Raw genomic sequence first — 22,628 nt, forward strand, 5'->3', positions numbered from 1 at the left:
GAAAAGATGATCAATGGCCCATTAAAAAATCCACAGATAGGGGCAGCTAGGTAGCGCAGTGGATAGAGCACCGGCCCTGGATTCAGGAGGACCTGAGTTCAAATCCATCCTCAGACACATAACACTTACTAACTGTGTGACCCTGGGCCAGTCACTTAACCCCACTGCCTAGCCAAAAAAAAAAAAAAAACAAAAACAAAAAACAAAACAAAACAAAAAAAAATCCACAGATGAAGGAATGAAGTACAAGAGAAGATGCAGACAAGCAGGGCTGTTCAAGCTAGTGTATTCAACTTAATATACATTTAAAAAACTGTTCTTAAAAAAAAGAGAAAAGCTGTCAAGAGTGGAGGAGGAGAGTTATCCTGAGCAGTGCCTCTAGCACACAGGTAGGCCTGCACTGGAATGGGAGTCCTTTCTGCAGTCCCCTGAGGGAAGTTTCTCTAGGGCCAGCAAAAGACAAAGACATGAACTACCAGGTCATGTGGTAGCAGGGACCAGACAAGACCTGGATAAAGGAGAGAATGTACCCACAATGGCAAGAGTCATCTATCTATCAACATGGGAGTGTGGTAAAGGGAAAAGGCACTCAATTTGGAATCAATGACATGGAGTTCAACTCTCAGCTCTGCCACTTAATCCCGAATGACCCTTAGACAAGTCCCTTGCCCATCCTGGGCCTCACTTTCCTTCTCTGTAAAACGAAGGGTTAGAGTAGTACGGCCTTTGACATCCCTTCCAGCTCTCACTTTAGGATCCTATGGGTGATGTTGGGCCCTACAGAAAGAGCGCTTGGTCTAGGTGGCCTCCAAGTCCTGTCTAGCGCTCAGTCTCTGATGATGCTGGATACTGTCTTACATGGCTCAAGCACTTGATATGACAAGCAGGCCAAGGCATCGCCCTCATTTAATGGCTTTGGGCGGCCAAGGGACATCTGGGGGAGCAAGCACAGGAGAGAGCAAACCAGCAGCTGGCATGACAGCTCCCAGTGCTTGGTGTTCCTCTCCTCTGGCTCAGCTGTCCTGGAAGCCAGGCTCCCATCAGAAGCTATAGGGGCCACAAAGGGCTTTTCTCACAACCTTGGGAGGAAGGACTGCAAGGATTACTCTTCTAATTTTTACTGATGGAGAAAGTGAGGCTCAGAATGGAGAAATTGCTTGTTTGGAGTCATAGCCAGTGTTGAAGCAGGGCTTCCAGTCTCTTCCTTTTTTCCTTCCACCACAAGGCCTCGAGTTTAAAGGTACTTTTCTTACAGGAAGCCCCCTGCTCCCCTTCCCCCCAAGGAAGTAAGAAAGGATGAGGAGCTGAAGTAGAGAAGGGGAGGGGGGAGGGGGAGGCCTTCCAGCTGCAGAGAGGGAGGCTAATTTTCCCCAAGGATCAAATGTTCCTTTGCACGAGGCTAATTAAGTTGGACTTCCAAGGCTAATTAAGTTGCCTAAGTAAGCGTGATTTTCCATCTCCTTTCTTACTTGCTGGTTTGGAGGGCTGTCAGTATACCTGAGCCACCCGAAAACCCAGAGTGGCTATTGGGGCTCCTCCAGATCGGTGTGCCATAGACAGGCCCACTTAACAACCATCACTCACTGCATTAGCTCCTAGGACATTTTAACAGCGAAGATAGAACTCCACTTCAATCTTTGTTCTTGCCTCTGTCTCTGTCTGTCTGAGCCCTACTGTGGACAGTTGGTACACACCCCCCACCATTCTTCCCTCCTGATCCCCTCTGCTATCTGCCAGCACTAAGACAGCAAACCTTCAGGCTGGCACTTTTAGCCATCATCTCAGTAGACCTAGGAGGTGAGCAATGCTAAGTATTACCCTCTCCCTTTCTGACAGATGAGGATACTGAGGTTCAGCTCAGAGAGATGAGCTGACTCATTCAGGGCCCCCCCCAAGCCAGTCAAAGGCAGAGTAGGAATGCTCATGTCCTGATTCTGAGTCCCGGGCTCTTTCCATCACCCTACTCTGCAGGTGGTATAGGAGCAAAAGCTCACGCCACAGAGGCCAACATCTGGAGACCAGCATCAGGCATCCACCTCCACCTTCCCACCACAACCCACTACTCAAAACAACTCCCTACACAGGCAAAACTGTCTCCCCTTCTCACAAGAACCCATCCTCCACCCCCCTCCGTTTCCTTGCTCCTCAAATGCCTTGCCCCAACAGCTCTTGCCTGCCAACGTCCCCCCCAAAAACAATCCTCTCCCTTGCCCAATGCCAACATCTTGAGGCTCCTTCTGGGGCCAAAGGCTCCTCCCCTGGAATGTCCTCCTTCCTCAGCCAGCCTCCACTTGGACCACCCAGACCTCGCCCATCCCCAGGCCTCTTTTAGCTCCCCAGGCCCTATTTCTGCCTGAGGAGAGCCCTCCCCACCACAGAGGGCCCTTTATGCAGACAAGCTGGATATTTCCCTTCGTGTTTGCTTTTGCGGTTACTCGGAGCCTCCCATTCAGCAATGGATTTTAAGGCCTCTGCTAGGCGTCCCAAGTTTCCATTTCAATTTAATGGCTCCGTTTAATGATATTCTTTTAACAACCCGACATTTCTATCCTCCATGAGGTTACTTTGAAACATTTTATTTCTCCGATGAGCAAATGAGATTGTTCAATTGAGTTCCTCAGTGTTAAGTGTCTCGTCTGAATGTGGTGAGTTCTGCTGGCCCGGGGGTGATGATGGCTTTTGTCCCTCTGTGGGCCTCCCTAGCGGGCCTGACTCAGGGGCCTCATCCTGGTGGAGGGGGGCCCTGGGCACTCAGTGGAGGACCAGAGCTGGTGAGGCAGCAGGGAATGAGAGGATCATGGGATTGAGTGCCAAGTGATCAGAGAAATCCTAGTGCTACAGCTGGCAGGGCCATCAGGGGCAATATCCCTCATCTTGCAGGGGAAGAACAATGATGTCAAGGTAAAAACACTTCTGAGGCCACCTGGGCAATCAATGACCTTGAGGATGGTGGGGCTTGTGATTCCCATGTGAGGATGAGCCTCAAGAAGGTCAGAGGGGCTCATCGCCAAAGGTTGGACCAAGAGCCAGGAAGGTTTTCAGCTACTCATGGAACTTGTACTTGGGGTGGAGGGAGGACCCATTCTCCAAGGAAATCTCCAATCTTCAAAAGGTAGAATAGTAACAGCAGCTCACATTTCCATACCTTAAGGTTTGCAAAATGCTTTTTAGCTGTCAGCATGATTAACACTCAAAGCAACCCTGGGAGGAAGGTGCTATCCTCATGTCACAGATGAGCAAACTGAGGCCCACGGAAGGGAAAGGACTTGCCCATGATCACCCAGATAGTAAGTGTTCCAGGCAGAACCTGAACCCATAATATCTGTAAAGCACTTCGAACGCTTCCTGGTATTTAGTAGGCACTTAATAAAGGCTTGTTCCCTTCCCCACTCCTACCCTAACTCCAAGGCCAATCCACTATGCCACCCAGTACTGAAGAAAGACAACAGGTGGGAAAATAGATGGATCAGCATAGAACCCATCACTCCCAACTGGTATAGTAATGAAAAATTCATGTTCTGTTGACCAAGAATAAGATCTGCCCCATGACCACAGCAGTGAATAGACTACTAAACTTGGAGTCAGGAAAACCTGGGTTCCAATCCCACATCAAACACTTATTAGTTATGTGTCCTCTCTCCCTCAGTGTCCCCCTTTGTAAAATGAGGGGGTTGGATGAGATGGCCCCTGAGGTCCCGGCCAGCTCTAGACCTAGGATTCCATGTGTGACCTCGGACAAGTCCCCTCCTCTCCCTGTGACTCAGTTTCCTCATCTAACAGATGAGGGGGTTGGACTGGAGGATCTCAAGGGCCCCTCCCAGCTCTAAAATCTAGGATTCCATGACTTTGGCATACTACTTGCCCTATTTATAACATCCTCAAAAGTCAACTGGCCCCTTCACTTGGTCCCGAGTGTAGTCTCTTTACTACCTCCAGTGGGCACAAAAGATTCCAAAAGGGGAATTCCCATGCTTACCCTTCAAGAAGGCTCGACGGATCTGCAGAAAGAGTTGGAGACAAAAATAAAGTGGGAGCTGGAGCTCCAAGCCCACTGGGGCCATCATCCATAGAAGCTGTGACATCTTGAATCACGATGCCATTGGGGTCCTTCACAGTTGGAGAACCAGGGTCTAACACATCCACCTAAACAGAAGCAAAGGGGAGAGGGGCTGGGGATGAATAGTCTGCCATTCGGTTTTCCACAGAAGGGATTGAAGAATCCACCCACACTAAGAGATGGATGCAACTCGAACCTCCCCTCCCCACCATCACTGTCTCCATCAAACTCACAGCTTCCCCATTCTCCACGGGGATCGGGACACATTGGCGGCTCAACTTCGAAGGCGGGGAACCAGACACGTCTGGCAATGACCTGCAATGACATCCCATTCCCAAGCACTATTAGCAATAAGAATCACACAGTCCTGGGCACACCGACTCCAGGAGAGCTAGTGAGCCTGGCCCCAATTGGAGGCTGTTTTCTAGAGTTTAGGTCTCTGTTGGAAATAACCTCATGGAAGGGTTTACTCAAATTCAACACTCCAACCCTACAAGGGAGAATTCTTTTTATGAAGTATTTAGGCTAATGTGAGGAGTGGTCAATGGGAGCAGGCCTTGTTCACAGGAGTCATCTTTCATTTGTTTATAGACAGTCTGGAGGACCGACCTGGCCCTCCAGTCTGGCTCCAACCTCCTTTTATCCAGGCTTATCTCTTGCAAGTCTCCTTCACGTGACAGGCAACATATCCAGGTTCAAAAGGCAATGGCCCTGGGAGTCAGGAGCCCCCTGGGTTTGGAGCCCACCTCTGGCATCTATTAGAAAAGGGACCATGGACCAAGTCACATGATCTCTCTGAGCTAGCATTTCCTCTCATCTGTGAAATGGGGAGGCTACTAGCATTCCCTTATAGGGCTGGTATGAAGAAAGCACCAGAAGAACACCCAGGAAGATCAATGCTCTCGATTTTGAAGCCAATCCCGTTTCCCAACTGCCCCCCTCTCCCTTTTCCCCTCTCAGGGCATCAGGCCTGAGGGACCCACCAAGCCTTCTTGCTTATCTCATTTGCCCTTTTTGCACAGTTATCATCGTATAAGCACGGGCTGTGTCTTAGTGCTCTGCCTCCTTGGTGCTTACCATCCGGCGCCTTCCATACAGTTGGTGCTTAATCAAAGCTTGCTGCCTCCGACTAGAGTCGAATCCCTGGCATGGTACCAGGGACTGGTGGAAAGGGCGCCCTGTAGGGAATGCACTGAAGCCCAATGCTCTCTCCTTTCAAGACTAATACAGGCATGCCCATAACCTTGGGACACGAGAGGCCAGCTCTAGAGCTGAGGGTTACAGGACGGGTCTGGGAAGCTCCTGAGAGTGCCAGGGCTTAGGGATGGAGGACGAATGCTCTGCTGCATTCCCGTAATGGTTCCAGGACCACCTTTGGGGGTTGTGATCTGGTCTATGAGGATCCTGGGCCAGGGCCAGGGAGAGGCGATTTCAGAAAGGACCTTCTTATTCTAACAACGTTCTTACTTCTTCTAAGGTTTACCGAGCACTTTCCTCACAACAACCCTGTGAGGTAGGTGGTGCACGTGCTAGGATCCCCGGAAGGTCAGAAGAACAAAGAGGCTCCAAGAAGGTGATCCTCCGGCAGGGTCAAAGAGCTAGACAGTTTCAGAGCTGGAAAACAACTTTGGGGCTCTTGATTCCAGCCAAGCCCTCTTCCTGCTACCCCGTCCTGCTTCTCCATCATCCTCTTTGGAGCTAAGTGAAAGCCCTAGGGTGTCTGGGCATTTCCCAGGCTAACTCCAGGTCTGGGATATCCTAAAAGATAAATTGAGTACCAGCAACTGGGGCCCGCCCACTTGAGGATAGAGCTGCCCCAAGTCAGCTTGCCATCATTAACCCATTAGTCCCTCTAGTACCACCTTCAAAAAACAGGTGCTGCTGCAGCCAGCAGCTCAATGAGGGCCTGGCCAGCTCTCTTGGGAGGTACCGCTTCCCACCCACAAAGCACGTGGGCCACATATGGCCTGACTAAATGCTCTGAACCAAAAACTAAGAGGTGCATTTAGAAAAGCTTGAGGCTATTGGGGAAATTATGGCCGATTACAGAGAGAATACTCGGAACCAGTAATTTCACCTTTTTCTCTTGACGCCCACAATGTAGTTTCCTTTCATCAAACCAAGTATGAACTGGAAGATCTGAGAAGAACACAAAGTATATTTCAATCAGCACCCCATGCTTCACGTGAACAAAGACTCTCCGAAGCACTCCTAGACACCACCACATTCACTCCTACACACTAACACATCCGACACATTCTCCTCGCCTTCAGATGATGACAATTTGGTGGCAGCCCAAGAGCCCAAGGCTCTGGCAAGTTCAACCCTGCCAGAGAGACTTCCAGCATGGAGCCAGTGGCAGAGTGAGCCGATGTTCTCGGGGTCCAACCTGGCCAAGTAAGCTCCCAGAAGCTCACTACCAGTAGGCAGGCCACCAAGGGAAGAAGGAAGGAAGGAGGGAGGGACAGAGGGAGGGAAGAAGGAATGAAGGAAGTGAGGAGTTCTTTGACTGGGGCAACCCAACCCATGAAATCATGGCCAAATCAAGCTCAAGGCTGATGGGTTCTTTCTGTCTAACATCAATTCAGAGAAGAGCACATAGGAGAAGCCTGCAGGGGCGGGGCAACTGCTACCTTTGATAACAGCTGCTGCTGTTGGCCGTGCTTCTGTTTTAGGCTGCCCACTTCCTTCCAGAGAGCTTTATTATTCCTGTTAACATACAACAGACCCCAAAGTGAAAAGGGGCAGGAGGAAGCTGGGCCTCTGGATGAGAAGCCAGCTGGCACCCCAGGCACCATCAGATGGGGGCCATGTACAGGAGCAGCCCAGCACGGCATCGATGCCCAGTGCCCAGGACATTGTACTTGGGCACTCCAAAAGCTGCGGCCTGCCTTCACACGGAGTCCTGTCTGTTCTCTTGGCCTGCTCCCTCTCCCCTCCCCTGCCCCCTCCATCATAAACGCCCTATCTTGGGGGATTGCCGTGGGTCACTTCAGATGCAAAACCCTCAACCAGGCATTCATATTTAGCTTCCTTTGGTCTTTCAGGTAGTTGACTAGTCCGGGGGATTTATGATAATCTTCACTCCTTAAGAGTGGAGGTTTCTAAGAGGTTTTTTAAGACCGAGAAGACCCAATAAGCTCCCCAGTCTGAGGAGTAGAAAGAATGATGGAGTCAGAAAGTTTGGGTTCAAATCTTGTCTCTGCCACTCACTGACTGTGTGACCTTGGACAAGTCTCTTCCCCCTTTCTGAGGTGGGCCTTCCCCTCCTCTTGGGGGTCGGACTACATTCTACCCAAGGTCCCTTTCAAGTCCCAAATCCCAGGTTTTTGAGCCTATGTTACATCTGGTGGCAATCCACAGAATGCAAAGACCACAGCAGAGAAAGGAGACTTTCTCACTAGCTTTGTGGGCATACAACCACGGACACCCATTGCAGAGACACCCATCACTCCTCTGCCCGTAATCACTGGCCCAATCGGGCAGGGAGGCAGACAAACAGAGGGGCAAGAAAGCCTCCTCTAGAAGGCAAGGGGACAAAGCCACGGCTGACAGCAGGACTCTGTGAGCCACAGAATAGCCTGTGAAGCTTTTATCGGGGGGTGGACAAAGAGTCTCTCAGTCAAAATAAAATGAGTACCTGGGTATGGCTTTGCAAACACTTTGAATCTCACAAATGATGGGAGTATGGGCCTAGAGAGCACACGCTTCCCTCAAACTCCCCAAAGCACAGCATGCCCCACTAATGCCACAGTCCCATGGGAGGAGGGGAGAGCAGTTGCCCCCCTCTCTGTTGGGCTTTTGAAATCGCAGAATGTTGCTGAGTATCCTTTCTACTCTGCGCTGAAGGCCAGCTGTGCCTGCGGGTGGAGAAGAGAGGGGATGATTCGTAAACACCTAGGATATAGCTGAGAACCCAAGCAAAGTTCCCCAGGCCTGACACCAGCCTCTCCCTGGATTGCAGGCATTAGGGAGAAGAACTATCACAGACTGGGCGCTCTTAGGGGGAGGAGGCACTTCATGGCTGAAGTCTCAGTGGCTTCTACCAATAAGCCTGTGAGCTTGGGAGAGCAGACAGCTACTTTTCAATTCAGTTCAAGTTAACAAGCATTTAGAAAGTGCCTCTCATATGCTGAGCACTGTGCCAGGTACAGGCCACCCAAAGACAAAAACCAGCAGGCCCTGCCTTCAAGGAGCTTACCATCCGTGGGGAAAAAGAACATGAAAACACGCGAGTAAACACAAAATATCAAGTCCACACAGAGGTGCTTCGGCGGGGAGCAGCTGGAAGGACCTGGGAAAGATGGCTTCTGGAAGGCAGTGTCTAAGCTGAGGGCCTGAAGGTGGTCAAAGACTCTCAGAGTTCGAAGTAAGGAACCAGAGTGGAGAGATGGAGTGTTGTGTCCAGGAAAGAGCAAACAGATTGGTTTGGCCAGAACAGAGACTGCCCAGAAAGGAAAAGATAGCAAATCAGTCTGGTAACTGAGCCTTAGGCTATCATGAAAGCAATCTGATGGCCATATTACTTAAGCACTCGAGTCCATTCCCAGGGAAACACTGGGTGCAAAAAGTATACAGATTCAAGAAAAACAATCCAATCAGATTTGTAAATGGGATTTTGGAAGGGGCAATTTTATTGCTTATCTTCTAAGTTTGCTCTATACAGCTGACATTCTTTAAGAGAAGAAAACCAAAGATAGGCTTGTGCCAGACTGTGAAAGGTAGGGCTTTATGTGCCAAAGAGAGGAATTTGAATTTCATCTTAGGGGCTGTGGGGAATTATTGGAGCTCACCCAACTAGTAGGTGACGCAGGCAGATCAACAGTTTAGGAATATCAATTTGGCCATCAAGGGGACAACTGATGGGGAAGAGAAGAGCCCAGAGTCAGGGAAAACAATTAAAAGGCTATTATGGGGGAAAAAAATCTTTGTGGCAAGTTTCTCTGATAAAGATCCAATTTCTAAGGGAACTGATTTAAATTTATAAGAATAAGGACTGTTCCTCAATTGATAAATGGTCAAAGGATGTGAAGAGACCTTTCTCAAGGGAAGAAACCCAAGCTATCTATACAAATTAAATTGCAAATTAAAACAACTCCGAGGCAACATCTCACACCCAGCAAATCAGCAAGTAAAAGGCCAAATGCTGGAGGGGCAGTGAAAAGCAAATCTATTAAGGGCCTGTGAGTGGAATGTGAACTGGTCCAGTCATTCAGGAAAGCAATTTGGAACTAGGCCCAAACAGTAACTAATTGTGTATGGCCTTGGACCCAGTGATATCAACATCAGGTCTGAATCCCAAAGAGATTAAAGGAGGAGGAAAAGGATCCAGATGTACACAAACATTCCCAGCAGCTCTTCTAGTAGTGGCAAAGCATTGGAAACTGGAGGGGGGTGGACGGGGTATGTCCATCCCTTGGGGAACGACTGAACAGATTCTGGCATATAAATATGATGGAATACGAGGGTACTTTACGAGATGACATGATGAAGGGAAGGGTTTCAGAAAAGCCTAGGAAGACCTGGATAAACTGAGACAGAGGGAAGTGAGAAGAACACAGAGAACAATTTATACAATGGCAACAGTACTGGAAAGACAAGCAACTTTAAATGACTTACAAACTCTGATCAATATAATAACCAACCATGATTCCAGAGGGCTCATGAAGAAATACAATATTCCCCTCCTGACAGACACGTAATAGATGAACTCAGGGTGAGGACCAAGGGAGACAAGGTAGATTTGTTGATTAAAAAAAATATAATTTAAAAAAGGCTATTTCAGTAATTCAAGTGAGAGGTAATATGAGCATTGACTAAGATGGAGACTACATGAGAGAGGATACAAAAGACGCTGTCAAGAAAGAAGTTACAAGGCGCAGCTGGGTGGCGCAGTATATAGAGCACTGGTCCTGGATTCAGGAGGACCTGAGTTCAAATCCGACCTCAGACACATAACACTTACTAACTGTGTGACCCTGGGCAAGTCACTTAACCCCACTGCCTAACCCCCCCCCCCCCAAAAAGTTACAAGATTTACGAGGAAGCCAATCAGGAGGCCACTGTTATAATCCAGCTAAAAGGTGCTGAGCACCTGAACGTGGAGAAAGGGATGGAGATGAGAGATAGTGCACAGGCAGAATTCATGAGACCTGGCAACCAAGATCTAGAGGGGAGAGGGGGTTGGAAGAGCAAGAGTCAAGAATTGAGAATGCCTTTGGAGCTATGAGCCTGGGCACCTAGGAGGATGGTGGCATGCTTGACAGAAATAGGCAAGCTAGGGACAGCTAGGTGGCACAGTGGATAGAGCACCGGCCCTGAAGTCAGGAGGAGCTGAGTTCAAATCTGGCCTCAGACCAAACACTTGACACGTACTAGCTGTGTGACCTTGGGCAAGTCACTTAACCCCGACTGCCTCACCCCCCCCCAAAAAAAGAAAAGAAATAGGCGAGCTAGAAGGAAGATTCAGTTTCTGAGGAATGATAGGGATGAGCCACAAGTGGCCTGTGACAGAATGCAGGACAGGGGGCCACATAGGGAGCAGGGTCGGGGGGGCAGGATATACAACTGTTAAAGTTTAGAACTACATGGCAAAGTTTGGGGACACCCTGTATAGATCTGGAAACCATCTGCTGGGGACATAATTCAACCAAGTGGAGCTAAATAGATTACCAAGAGAGTGTGGAGAGAGATGCAATGAGGATCCAGTAAGAGCCTGAGAAGGCAGAACCAGATAGCTAAAAGAAACACTAAGAACAAGGGATATCACACAGATTCAGAGAGGAGAGAATACCCAGAAGGAGAGGGGGGCGGTCAACACAGAGCCTAAGAAGGCTAAAGATGGTCACTGGTGACTTGGCAAGATCATCTTCAGCTGAGTGGTGGCATCTGAAGCCAGTGTGCAAGGGCCTGAGAAGTAAGTGAAGCAAAGGAGTGGAGTTGGCCCATTTTACAGATGAGGAAACTGAGGCTCAGAAAGATGTTGAGACTTCCTGCAGTCACACAGGCATTAAGTGTTAGAGATGGAGATTTGAACCCAAGTATCTCCTGACTCCAAGAGCAGCACTCTTTCCAACCAAATGGTAAATGCTAGACGATTCCTTGTAGTTGCAATGGTCAGCTCAGATACCAGTTACCTGGCACAAAATCTGGGAGGGGCTTCAGAGACCAGCTGCTCTGACTCTCTCACTTTCCTGAACAGAAAAATCACAGTGCAGGGAAGGCAAGGCACTTGCCCAACCTGGCCCAGTGACTCCATAGCAGAATCAGAAATGAGAAACCAGAGAGTCCTCTACTTACAATGTGGTATTTCTACATGTCTCCTCTTTTCTTCCTTCTTTTCTGCAAAGGCAGAACACGTGGTGGAAAATGAGTTGAGACCAGTAAAAACTCCCATCCCTAGAGTTCCCTCATGTTTCCCAGGAGTTTCACTCTGAATAACTCGGAGTGTTATTATGCTCATTTCACAGATGGAGAAGCTGAGGCTCAGAGAAGTCAGGTGACTCACCCAAGGTCACAAAGCTATTCCGAGGCAGGGCTGGGCCTGGAAAGCCAGGCTTCTGATGCTGCCAGATTCTGGCATACGATGTGAAATGGGAAAAAGGAAAGGAGGAGAAAAGGAAATGGAAGGGGCAGCCCCCAAGCTCTACTCTCGCACTCTGATGGGCAAGGAGCTTGGGAGTTTCCGCCAGAAGGGCAGGGCCCCTGCCACCTGGATCCACACCCACCTCTTCAGGCTCGCCAGCTTGTTGTCCTTGCCAATCTGCTGCTCCTTGATCTCCTGCACCTCAGCGAGAGCTTTCTGCAAGTCATCAGAGCCTTTGAGATCCTCAGTTCTCCCAGATGACACCTAAAACCAAAAGGGGTTGCACGCTCGGACGCTGCCCCCAAGGGTCTTGCCCCCTCCTCCTCCCCAATTCCAAATCTGCAGCGGTGCCCAGACTAACTGCTTTCATAATGCTGTTGGGCCCAACGTCATGTTATGAGGAAACTAAGTATGTTAGCATGAGCACACCTGTGATCCAGAAGAGAGCCAAGAGGTCAAGCAGTGAGACATGGAGTGAGACACCCCACCTAGGTTCCAGTGCTGACTCGGCCATTCACATACCGAGCCTCCTCTCTCTAAGCTCCAGTCTCCTCATCTCAAAAACCCTGGCTAATAATACACATCCCACTAACCTTCACCGGCCTCTTGTGTCCTGCAAGCTAAATGCTATTGAAATGTGAGTTACCACTATTACCAGCAGGGAGAGGGACTGAACCTCCACCAATGCAGACGGGCATGCAGCCCGCAGCTGACCATCTTAGTGAGGGTGGCCTGGGGCACTGAGAGGTTCCAAGATTGACCCAGGGCCACGCAGCTGCTTTGTCAGAGGTAGGCCTTCAACACAGGTCTTTCTGGCTGAGGCTGGCCCTCTATCCCCTACGCCAGGCTGCCTCTCACTATTATTATTATTATTGTTGTTGTCCTTGTCATTATTTACACATAAAATTAAAAAGGAAGGTGTAAACTGACTATATATATTCAGCAAGTTCTATATCCTAGAATGTAGCTACAATGTAAGATGAATAACAGGGCAGACACTCAGAAGTTCACAGGAGCTAAAGTGCAAGTATGGAGCCAGTAATCGACCCCATGGCCTATCCATATCTACCCACAAAGATACAAAGAATGACTAACAATCAAGATGAACAAGAGATTCTAAGAGGCAAGAAGACAAATTTGAGCTCAGAGGTAACACAAAGACATGGTAGGATGAGACTCGCATGGCTGAAATGTGACTCAGGACGGGCACCCCACTTTATTCAAAAGAAACAGGTTCAATTAAAGGGTAAAGATGCTTTAGTCACATAAGGAAGTCCAAGTACCAGAACAGGGAAAGCATGATGAAAAACCAGAGTGAAGATCAACCAAGAGAGAAATAGAGGTGATTCTTTTCCTTTGGTCATTGACAAATACTAGAGACCACCTGGACAGCAAGAGGACATGGATGAGAGATTTGGGAAACAGATTACATGCCTGGCACAGAGGAAGGACAGAGTAGTGATGCGGGCAGAGGTGAGGAACAAAGGTGGCTTCAATTACCCAGACAATTGTTAGAGCTCTTTCTGCCAAAAGCTGGGCAGCTAATACTTCTTGCCTTGCTTTAACAACAATTTCATCCTTCAAAAGGTAGAGGAACAAAAAGAGGGAAATCTACTCTGGATGCAATTCTCAACAACAGGAAGAAACTGGTTGCCAAGGTAGAAACGAAGGGGACCTTAGGAAGACACGACCACTATCTTCTGGAGTTTGCAATGTATAAGGAAAGAGCCAAAAACAGTCTGACATGTACCTAAGATCTGGGGACAACAGATTTCAAAGGCTTAGAGGAAGGGCAGGTAGGATCACACCTAGTAAAAGGCTTCAAGATAAGTCAGCCCAGGAAGGATGGGAGATGCTCAAGAAAAAAATTCTGAAGACACAAGGGGAAACCATTCCAATGAGAAGGAAAAAGGGGAACTGTCCAAAGAGATCAAGGTGGATTCATAAGAAACTCACTAAGCAACACAGAAAACTGGAACCAAGAGCGTAACAGAGGACCACAAAAGCACTGTATGGGCTTATAACAGTGTCAGGAGGGCTAAAGCTCAGAATGAGTGGAAACAGGCAGGGAAATGCTAAGGATGGCAAAAGGGACTTTCTCTGGAACTCTATTGGGCAAAGGAGAAGGATGAAAGAAAGACTAGAACCCTTCCTTGGGACTGATGGGATGTTAACTCATTAATGGGGGAAGACATCGCTGCATAATTCTAATCTTGCTTATGTTTTCTCTGCCAAGGAGATTGATCTGTGGACTACAAAGGACAGAAGAAAAGTGACTAACGGGGAGTTGATAGTGAAGATCAAGCATGGAGATTAAGAGAGCACCTAGATGCCTTTGATGACTTCAAGTCACCTGACAAAGATGAAGTACATCCTCAGAATCGCAAGAATTGGCAGGCACGATTGCTGAGCCCCATCAGTGACCTTTGGCAGACTATGGAGAAGAGGACTGGAGAAGGGCATTCCTGATGACCCAAGTGTCACAAAATGGAAGAGAATGAAGACTAGAAACTACGGGCCAGTGAGCTTAACATAGATTCCTTGCAAAATCCCACCAGGTCTTTTTAAAAGGACGGTTAGTAAACATCTGAGAAGGAGGCAGTGATCATCACCATGAGCCAGTCTGGCTTCATCCAGCCCAGGCCAATGTGGGGAGGGTCTGACTTCTCTTCTAACAGGGTCACTACTAAGTGAGAAAGCGCCACAGGGACAGCCTTAGCTGCCCTAGCCAAGCTCTTCTTGTGCAGAAGATGGAGTGGTGTGATGTGAGCCAGGTGAGAAGATAATTGGTCTGGGGAACAGCAAACCAAAAGAAGCGCCATGAATGGGAATGGTTTAATGTCCAATTGGAAGGAGGCCTCCAGTGACAGGCCTCAGGGATCTTGTGCTCAGTCCTGGATGTTTAACCTTTCATGAATGATTTAGATAAAAGGCTAGATGGCATGCTTGTCAAACGTGCTGGCAACACCAAACTGGGAGGGAGTGCCAACATGCTGGATGATAGCCCAAAAGGTCTTTGCCAGCTGGCACACTGCGATGAACGCACTAAGATGAATTCAAGACGGCTAAGTGTAGTTTTACACTTGGGTTCCAAAAAAATCCACCTCACAAACACAAGAAAGTGGGGGAGGCCTGGCTAAATAGCCAGAAGCCCAAGTGAAAAAGACTACAAACTCCCTGTGGGTTGGGAGTGTCCACGTGGCAGCCTCCAGGAAGGGGTTCTACCCTGGGCAAACTACAGGCCACTGTTTAAATGGACAGCACAAAGCAAGATAGTAAAGGCCCTTGTGCTCGTGCCCTGAGAACTGAAAGACCTGAGAACGTTTGACCTAGACTTAGGGTGGGGGGAAGGAATTTGAGGTCTTCTGAAGGCTCTTCCAATACCATATGTATGTGTGTGTGTGTGTGTGTGTGTGTGTGTGTGTGTGTGTGTGTGTGTATGTATGTATTCATACGCATATGTATATATAACCACACATTTATGTATATATGTGCATGCCTCTATATATATACATGTACACATACATGCATGAATGCATACATACATATATCTGTTCCTATGATAGTTGTCTTCAAGAATTTGAATGGCTAAGTGGAAAAAGGGATGAAACTTGTTTTACTTGGCCCCAGAAGACAGAACTGAAGCAGTGAGTACGAGGTCCAAAGGGGGAAACAGGCTTGGCATAAGGGAAAACTTCCTACTAGAGCTGTCCAGAGTGGAATGGGCTCCCTCTCTTTGGGGGAGAAAGGTAAAAGAACACTTGGTTGGGCATAATGTAAAGAGAAGTCTTTTATGGGCTGTACAAAGTAGTTTTCAACTGAAATTCAGAGCTTCTGCCCCTTTGGCCTGTGATCAGAGGGGGCTATTCAGTCAGAGCCACACCCTCACTAGCCCACACTCTGTCACTCACATTCCCCTCACCCAGGGTCCATTCCTTGGGCTTCTATCCTCTTTTCTACCATCAGCAACCTGAGATTCAGCTGAGCAATGGGAGCACAATATATTGTATGTTGATGGTTTGATTTTAAACCAAGAGACTTTTAAAGCTGTATCGGAGATTAGCTCCTACCTTCTTCTACACAAAGAGGGTGCCCGCCCCACCTCCCACCCTCCTGCCCTGTATTTAGTTTTTATTTCTTCTCTTTATATTTACTCCATGTAGACTTAGAGATGTGCATGCTGTCTCCCCTGAAGAATGTCAGCTCCTTAGGAAATATTGCTCTAGTGCTTAGCACAGTGGCTGACACACAGCAGCTACGGGAATGCTTGCTGCTTAATGGATCTAGTCCTGGCCTCTCATTTTACAGGCAAGGAAACTGAGACCCCAACAGACAAAGTGACTTCCCCAACTTCAAACAGTGACTGACACATGTGGACCCGGAGCCCAAGCCTTCTGACTTCAGCGCCCAGTCAGCCCACACCATAAAGCTCCCCCTGGCCAGACGTCTCTGTTTCCCTCTGCCTGGTGAGTTTCTGAGAACGTTTCCTGGAGGCTGAATACAAATTCAAATTGCAGTTCCTGTTTACTAAGCATTTCAGTGTTTACAAAGCAGGTTATACAAGCAAAATTATCCTGCAGGTAGAGAGGGGGCAGTGCCCTGGCCACAGTGGCACCAGGTGGGTCACAGCCCCTTTGCCTTTACGAGAACAACAAGGCTGATGGTGGGAGGTGGCCTGCATGGCAGGCAGAGCCGCCAGCTGGATTAGCCCCGCTGATTTCAAAGGGCCTTAAAGTGGATTCCTTCCCTTGGACCCCCATGGCACTATTCCTTACCAACAGCAGTAATAACCCAGGTAAAAAGTGAACTGTGTAAAACAACATGGTGCACACTTACCGCCTCTTCATGTACCCTCATCTATGCATTACACTGAGTCATTAACAGAAACAAGCGTGAGCTGTAGCAGTCAGGCAACTGTAGCCACAGCAAAAAGTTGGGTCTTCCTGTCTCATTCCCTGAGCCCCTGTATGCCCAGTACCACACTACAGGTTGGACGGGCCCCACATTTGCAGAATCGACAACTTGGTGAGAGAATAACATGACAGTGTTGACAAGCTAAGAAGCCATAGAAAGGCTGGGGTACATACAGGCATGGACTGTGAGGCCTTTGGCCCAGTGTGGCCATATCATCAGGGCCAGTCCCAGACCACCAAGCGCCCTGGGTGAGGGCACTTCTCCAGGACAGAGGGGACTCCTGGGAAGTCAATACCTCCTCTGCAAGATCCAGCTGCCTGAGTGCAGTGAGAAGGGAAATGCCTGGCCCAGGCTCACAAAGCCAGTCTCTGTCAGAGGCAGGACTTGAGCCTAGGTCTTCAGAAGACTGGGTATGGATACAGACTTCACCACTAAATAGCTTACTGGGCAAGTGATTTCATATGTGTGAGCCTGTCACCTCATGGGTCAAATGGGAGTAAGAATGCATTTTTATACTATTTCCTGTTCATAGAGGCATTATGGGAACCAAGCGGGATTAGAGGGTCCTTCCATAGCTGGAAGGAACCCTGGAGATGACATGATCTAATGCCCTCATTTCATATAGGAGTTAGAAAGAACAAAGGCAGGATTTGAACCCAGGACCTCGAACACCAAAGCCAGTGCTCACTCTACTATATGATACTGTGCTACTGGGACTAAAATGTGCTCCATAAGGGTCAACTAGCATCATTTGAATCATGGAAAAATACCTGCATGCCTACTGTGTGTCTTGTGATTCATGCTGTGCATGGCCCCGTCTCTCTCTCTCTCTCTCTCTCTCTCTCTCTCTCTCTCTCTCTCCACTCCAGTTCTCTGCACGTAGCAGGGAGGCAGGACAAGGCCATGTGCGATCAGTGCCAAATGAAGATGTTCTGATGGGTGAGGCGCAAGGAGGACGTACAGGATGGAATCCCCACTGACTTCCACTTGCAATGTGCTGACCCACGAAATGATTGTTACATTGGGGAACCCTGCGATTCCTTTGAAGGGCAGCACACATCTGGGCCCAAAGCTGTATACCCATTATGGTCCCATTGCTGAGAACCACAAGAGGTCTCAGAGGGAACAGACACTGGCTATACAGGCCATGTAGACCAATGTTTCGCCTAAACCCTGGTTAATACTTTACCACGTCTTCCTCCACCCTTCTTCCAACTGACTTAACAAAGGAGAGCATCCCCAAACCTCCTCGTGACCACAGATGACATATGGGTTGGCTTTTCCAGAGTGGGCCATGAGCTAACCTAACTGAGGCAATGTTCCAAAGTGGCGTGGCCTGGCCTTGCTGGGATACATATTTCGGTCCAGTTGGGGACCATGGCATCCACGTGCACTGTTGACAACATCAATAGATGTCTCAGACCCACACCCTGTCTACAAAAAACAGAAAAGTCAGGCTGGCAATTCTGTAGCCTGCCCTGGCCGACAGGAAGCTCTGGGGGTTTGGAGAGACAGGGCACAGACTCAGCCCGGCAGCTGCTGCTAAACCACACGTGGGACTCGTTGAGTAAACAATCAAAATTCAGTGTCTCCTCTGGCCACTTCCTGGAAGTGTCATGGGCCTGAGGGCCAGTGATCAGAAGTAAGAGGGGCTGCCAGAAGAGGCCTGGAGCTGATGAAGGAGTCTCCTGGCTGATGGAGAACTCCAAGTGGCAGCAGCACCCTGGGCCCCATGGATCCCTAAGCCATATGGCCACTGTAAAAATGTCCAGGTCCCTCTCAAACCAAGGCTGGCGCCAGGTGACATACCTTACGCTTGATGTTCTCCAGAAGGTGTGCCTCCCCTTGTTTGAAAAACATATGCTGGAACTCAATCGTTGTATTCTTCTCTGGGACAATCATCCCACTTTCTACTGTAACCACCTTCCGAAAGCCATCTGGCAAAGAAAGAGCAAAGGTCACTGGGACGGTGCTGAGCACAAGGTGGAAAATCACCCAAATAACTAAGCAACAACTGCCAAACATTTTTACATCCCTGAGAACCATAATGGGCTCTAATAACCAGGCTGCTTTTTAAATACGGGGATTCAGAGCTCAAAAGCCTGGCTTTTGGCATGGTGTTTTTTTAATGGCACATAATGACCAATTTTAGGATAACGGGCCACAGGGAGAGCAGAGACAATTGAAAGCCATAGATGGTCCTCAAAGCTCCTTCAACCAATGGCGTCAACTTCAGCTGACCCCCCCACCAACTCTTTCTCCAGTGTTTCCTGGGAAGAAAATTCAACAACTTGGATTGTGTTTCTTTTATGTTTCTTGCCCTGCCCTTGGAAATGACTCAAAAAGAGGCAGGAGAAGGAAGGACAAACCTCGGCAAGCAATGGCACCTGGATCACGACAGGCAGCCTGGGCACAGAAAAGCTGGCTAGGGCCAGGGGGTGGGGGGAGGTTTGGGGATGATGGCAACTGCCTTGGGGATGGGAGTCGTGGAGGGCCAGGGGGCCTGGGAGCCAGAGCAAGTGAATGCTTGGTCATTCTGTCTGGCTTCCTCTGAGCCACAGACTCTTAACTTTCTCTTGGTCATGGAGCCCTTGGTCAGACTACTGAAATCTCTCTCTCTCTCTCTCTCGCCTTTCTCAGAAGGTTTTGAAATAAATTCTTAACTCATTATTGAAGGAAATGCTAACTTTCAGGTAGAAGTGACTGAATAGAACATGTTTTTTCCTTCCTGTTCAAGTTCATGAAGCCCCTGAAATCCCATCCCCAGACAGTCCACAGACCTCCAGTTAAATCACCCCTACTCTAAGCTCAGACATGAGATCTGACCCTTGGAGTTCACATGCCAAGTCCAGAGGCCAGACAGATTGAAGGAGGAAGGAGAAAGGTATCCAGGTGACAAGGGCTAGGACAATTACTTGATATATCTACGCCAACACTGACTGGTTTCCAAAATTTGACATATGTGTGTGCACCTACCTTCTTTCCCTTGGGAAGACAACTCTTTCTAAAACAGCTCAATGGGATATGACACCATTTTTATCCATAAAAAGCAGTGCCTTAAATATTCCAGTGAGGATCTGGGGTGTGTTCCTACACTAGTGATTCCCACAATCTCCATTTCCTAAGGCCACCAAGAGTCTAATGCCAGGCCCCAGGAAAGCTCTAGGCGTTTATATGGACTCAAGTGTTCTGTTTTTGTTTCTATCTAATCCCCATCTCCTCAACCATAAGCCCCAGGAAGTCAAGAGAGGCCTGATGGTTAGGGCTCCTCCAAGCTGGTGGCCACCTCAGCACAGATGCAAAGTCTCAAATGGGCTTTTCTCTTCTTGTGGCTTGCAGGAGGCAATATCTGGTCACAATTAGCTAGGCAGATGGACACAGAGTCCCACCCAAGGAGATCTGAGCAGGAAATAGCCACAGCTGCCCACCCACTTGTCTTGGGGCTTACTCAGGGCAGGAAAGGAAAACCATCCAGGGGCTCAAACCCGGCCCAACTCGCTCCTCCTCTTTCACCCCAGTCAAAGTGCCCTGGAGCTATGGGCCCCTCAGAGTCCCTGTCCCTCTGCCTAGGGGGCAACTCCACTCTTCTCCAGGACACTGTCAGAGTCAGGCCTGACAAAAGTCTCTCCAGGCAGCCCTGGGTCCCGGAAGGCAATTCAGGTCAAGCCCAAGCTCTGGCAGGGCTTGGGCCACAGGGACTGCCAAGGACAGCCCTGGGCTGGTCAGGCCACTTCACTCTTCAAGTCCAGAGCAACAAACCAAGTTTAAGGCCTATGTTGGAATAGCACTCAGAACACCAAAATGAAGACAGAATTACCACCTTTGACCTCAAAGAGCTTACAAAGCTCTCCAAAAATCCTAGATCTGTTCAAGGCTCAGGTGCTGAATGTTCACTCTCTCCTCAAATTCCTGTGGATCTGGTAACCTTATTTACTGCATGCTCATTCACCCCTAGTCAGCCAATGGACAAGGGGCCTCCTCTGTGCCAAGCATTGGGGATCCAAAGGCAAAGTCCTTCTCCTTGAGCAACTTACACTCTACTATAGAAATGGGAGACAAAAACTTCTTAAATGAAGTGGCATTGGAGTGAACCAAATACTCACCCAAGCCAGGATGAGGTATATGATGGGAGAACATGGGAGGGCCTTCTCTAGACAAACCACCTCAAAAGATAAGATTCAGCAGAGTCTCAGGATGGTGCAGGCGCTCGCCCAACAATGAGAAATTCCCCAGGAATTCTTCCCCAGGCCCTCTGAGGCCTAGGAGGAGTCCTCCTGGGATGATTCTGTGTTCTCAAGTGCTGTGCTAGCAGAGCCCAACAGCGGGCCTAGCCTACTCAGCCACAGAGACTTGATGACCAGCCTGGCTATGAGACTCGTCCAAAGAATAGGCTGGCTGAGTGAACCAAGCCAAGTCTCATCCCCCACGCGCTGGCCAGCCCCCAGCTCCTAACCCGCTCCATCTCTGAAAGCCTAGCCATGTGTGTCATGGGCAAGGGTGGGCGTGGCCTTCTGGTCTCCAAAGCAGGCCACAGGAGAAGGGTCTTGTAAGCTGGGAAACAAAACTTGCCTTTGGTCAACAGCCTGACTTCTGCTTGTGGGCAGAGGCTGGACATTAGCAGTGACTAGCAGGGCCACCCTCAGGCGCTGGGGAGAACTCCCAAACAAACTCACTCGAAAAGGCAAAGAGTTCCCTTTGCAGAATGAGCTTCGAAAGCATTACTTCCCCCTCGTGTGGTCAGACATCTAACTTGCCATTTTAATTCCTTCCCCCTTCACCAAAATCCCACAGAGGGTAGCCTACTCTTGGGGCCTGGCTTTTGTTCCCTCAAAAGCTGAAGTTCTCTTAAGGAAAACACAAAGATATCAGTAAGAGCTGAGCACCAACTGCGGCCTAGGACCCAGAGCAGGCAGTCTTTCTGATAGACTAACTTCTTGTCCTGCCAGCATTTGGGGAGGCTCACTGTGCTACCTGGGCCATGGCCAGGCCCTCCTCCCGGGGTTCCCAGCCTGGCCTGCAGGACCTGCCGTCGAAGAGGAAGGTGCACCTCCTTCATCCCCTCGTGTGGCATGAGAGGCCCTTCACATAGGCCGTCTGTCCAAACCCCAGCCCTCCTGGTCCCCCCGTCCTTCGATTCCTCTCTCTGAAGTCTTGGAAGCAAAGCCTCAGAACAGTTTAAAAGCCAACACTGAGTTTTTGAGAAGGAAGAAATCCACCCACACAGAGGACCAGAGGGACCCAATGTACGTCAGGACGTTGGCCATAGCCTGTGTGTGCTGCTTTCTTTTCAGGCACCTGCTCACATGTCAGACATTGGAAAAGCCTGGGAACTGGTTTCCTGAAACAACCCAGCCAAGAGAGAGAAGATTCTTGGCTCTGGGCCTGACTTTTCATGTCTGCAATGACCAGGAGCTAACCTGGAGAGAATGTCCAAAGCCTACCTAGGACCTAGCTCCTGGGGGAGCACAGGGGACAAAATTCTTTGCCTTGAGGAAGCCCCAGAGTCTGGCACATCATGGCCCATGTGAGTCAAGGCCAAGACAGAATACTGCTTTTCTTCCCTAAGTCAGAAGGGGCAGAAAGGATGTGAAGTCATTTCCCATCCTCCTCAAACACCATCTTAAGAGCCTGGCACCAGCCTAGAGAAAGGCAGTGTGGTGCAGTGGCCAGAACGCCATTGGCTCTGGGATACCCCCTCAGGGTGCCCAGGCAACTCTCTAAGACAATGAGTTGCAGAGAAGGCCTAACATTGGTAGAGGGAGCTTCCTCATTGAGAGTTTTCCAGCCTCTCCTTGAAGTGGGAAACTCATCAACAAGTAGATATTCAATCTCCCTCCACTTAAATACTTCCACTTATAGAAACGGCCCCTATCCCTTTGGCAAAAGATTCAGTAGACAGAAATGAGTCCCAATGGCCTGAGGTCTGCCCTCTGTGGCACAATCAGGCCCTCTGGTTCAGATGGGTGTATTTACTCCTGCTCAGAAACACAAGCCTGGCTTTCCTATGCTGGAGCAAAGCAAGACACACACACACACACACACACACACACACACACACACACACACACACAC

The 22,628-nt window shown here is 49.1% G+C and overlaps 1 protein-coding gene across 3 annotated transcripts in view; it reads right to left on the minus strand.

Moving 5' to 3' along the window:
* LOC114028440 (heat shock factor protein 3-like) overlaps window positions 1-22,628 on the minus strand; it is a 56,553-nt gene that overhangs the window by 12,433 nt on the left and 21,492 nt on the right. For 2 of the 3 annotated variants that reach the window (XM_027842678.1, XM_027842677.1), the window contains exons 3-8: window positions 18,366-18,493; window positions 11,785-11,906; window positions 6,691-6,766; window positions 6,135-6,196; window positions 4,291-4,372; window positions 3,977-4,143 (exon numbers count right to left, since the gene is read on the minus strand). In XM_027842678.1, coding sequence (XP_027698479.1) covers window positions 3,977-4,143; window positions 4,291-4,372; window positions 6,135-6,196; window positions 6,691-6,766; window positions 11,785-11,906; window positions 18,366-18,493 — 637 coding nt within the window. The remainder of the gene's footprint in view (window positions 1-3,976; window positions 4,144-4,290; window positions 4,373-6,134; window positions 6,197-6,690; window positions 6,767-11,784; window positions 11,907-18,365; window positions 18,494-22,628) is intronic. The other variant, XM_027842679.1, reaches the window with a different exon arrangement.

Source organism: Vombatus ursinus, unplaced genomic scaffold, assembly GCF_900497805.2.
Source record: "Vombatus ursinus unplaced genomic scaffold, bare-nosed wombat genome assembly UNPS02014882.1, whole genome shotgun sequence".
In the NCBI taxonomy this organism is placed as follows: Eukaryota; Metazoa; Chordata; class Mammalia; order Diprotodontia; family Vombatidae; genus Vombatus; species Vombatus ursinus.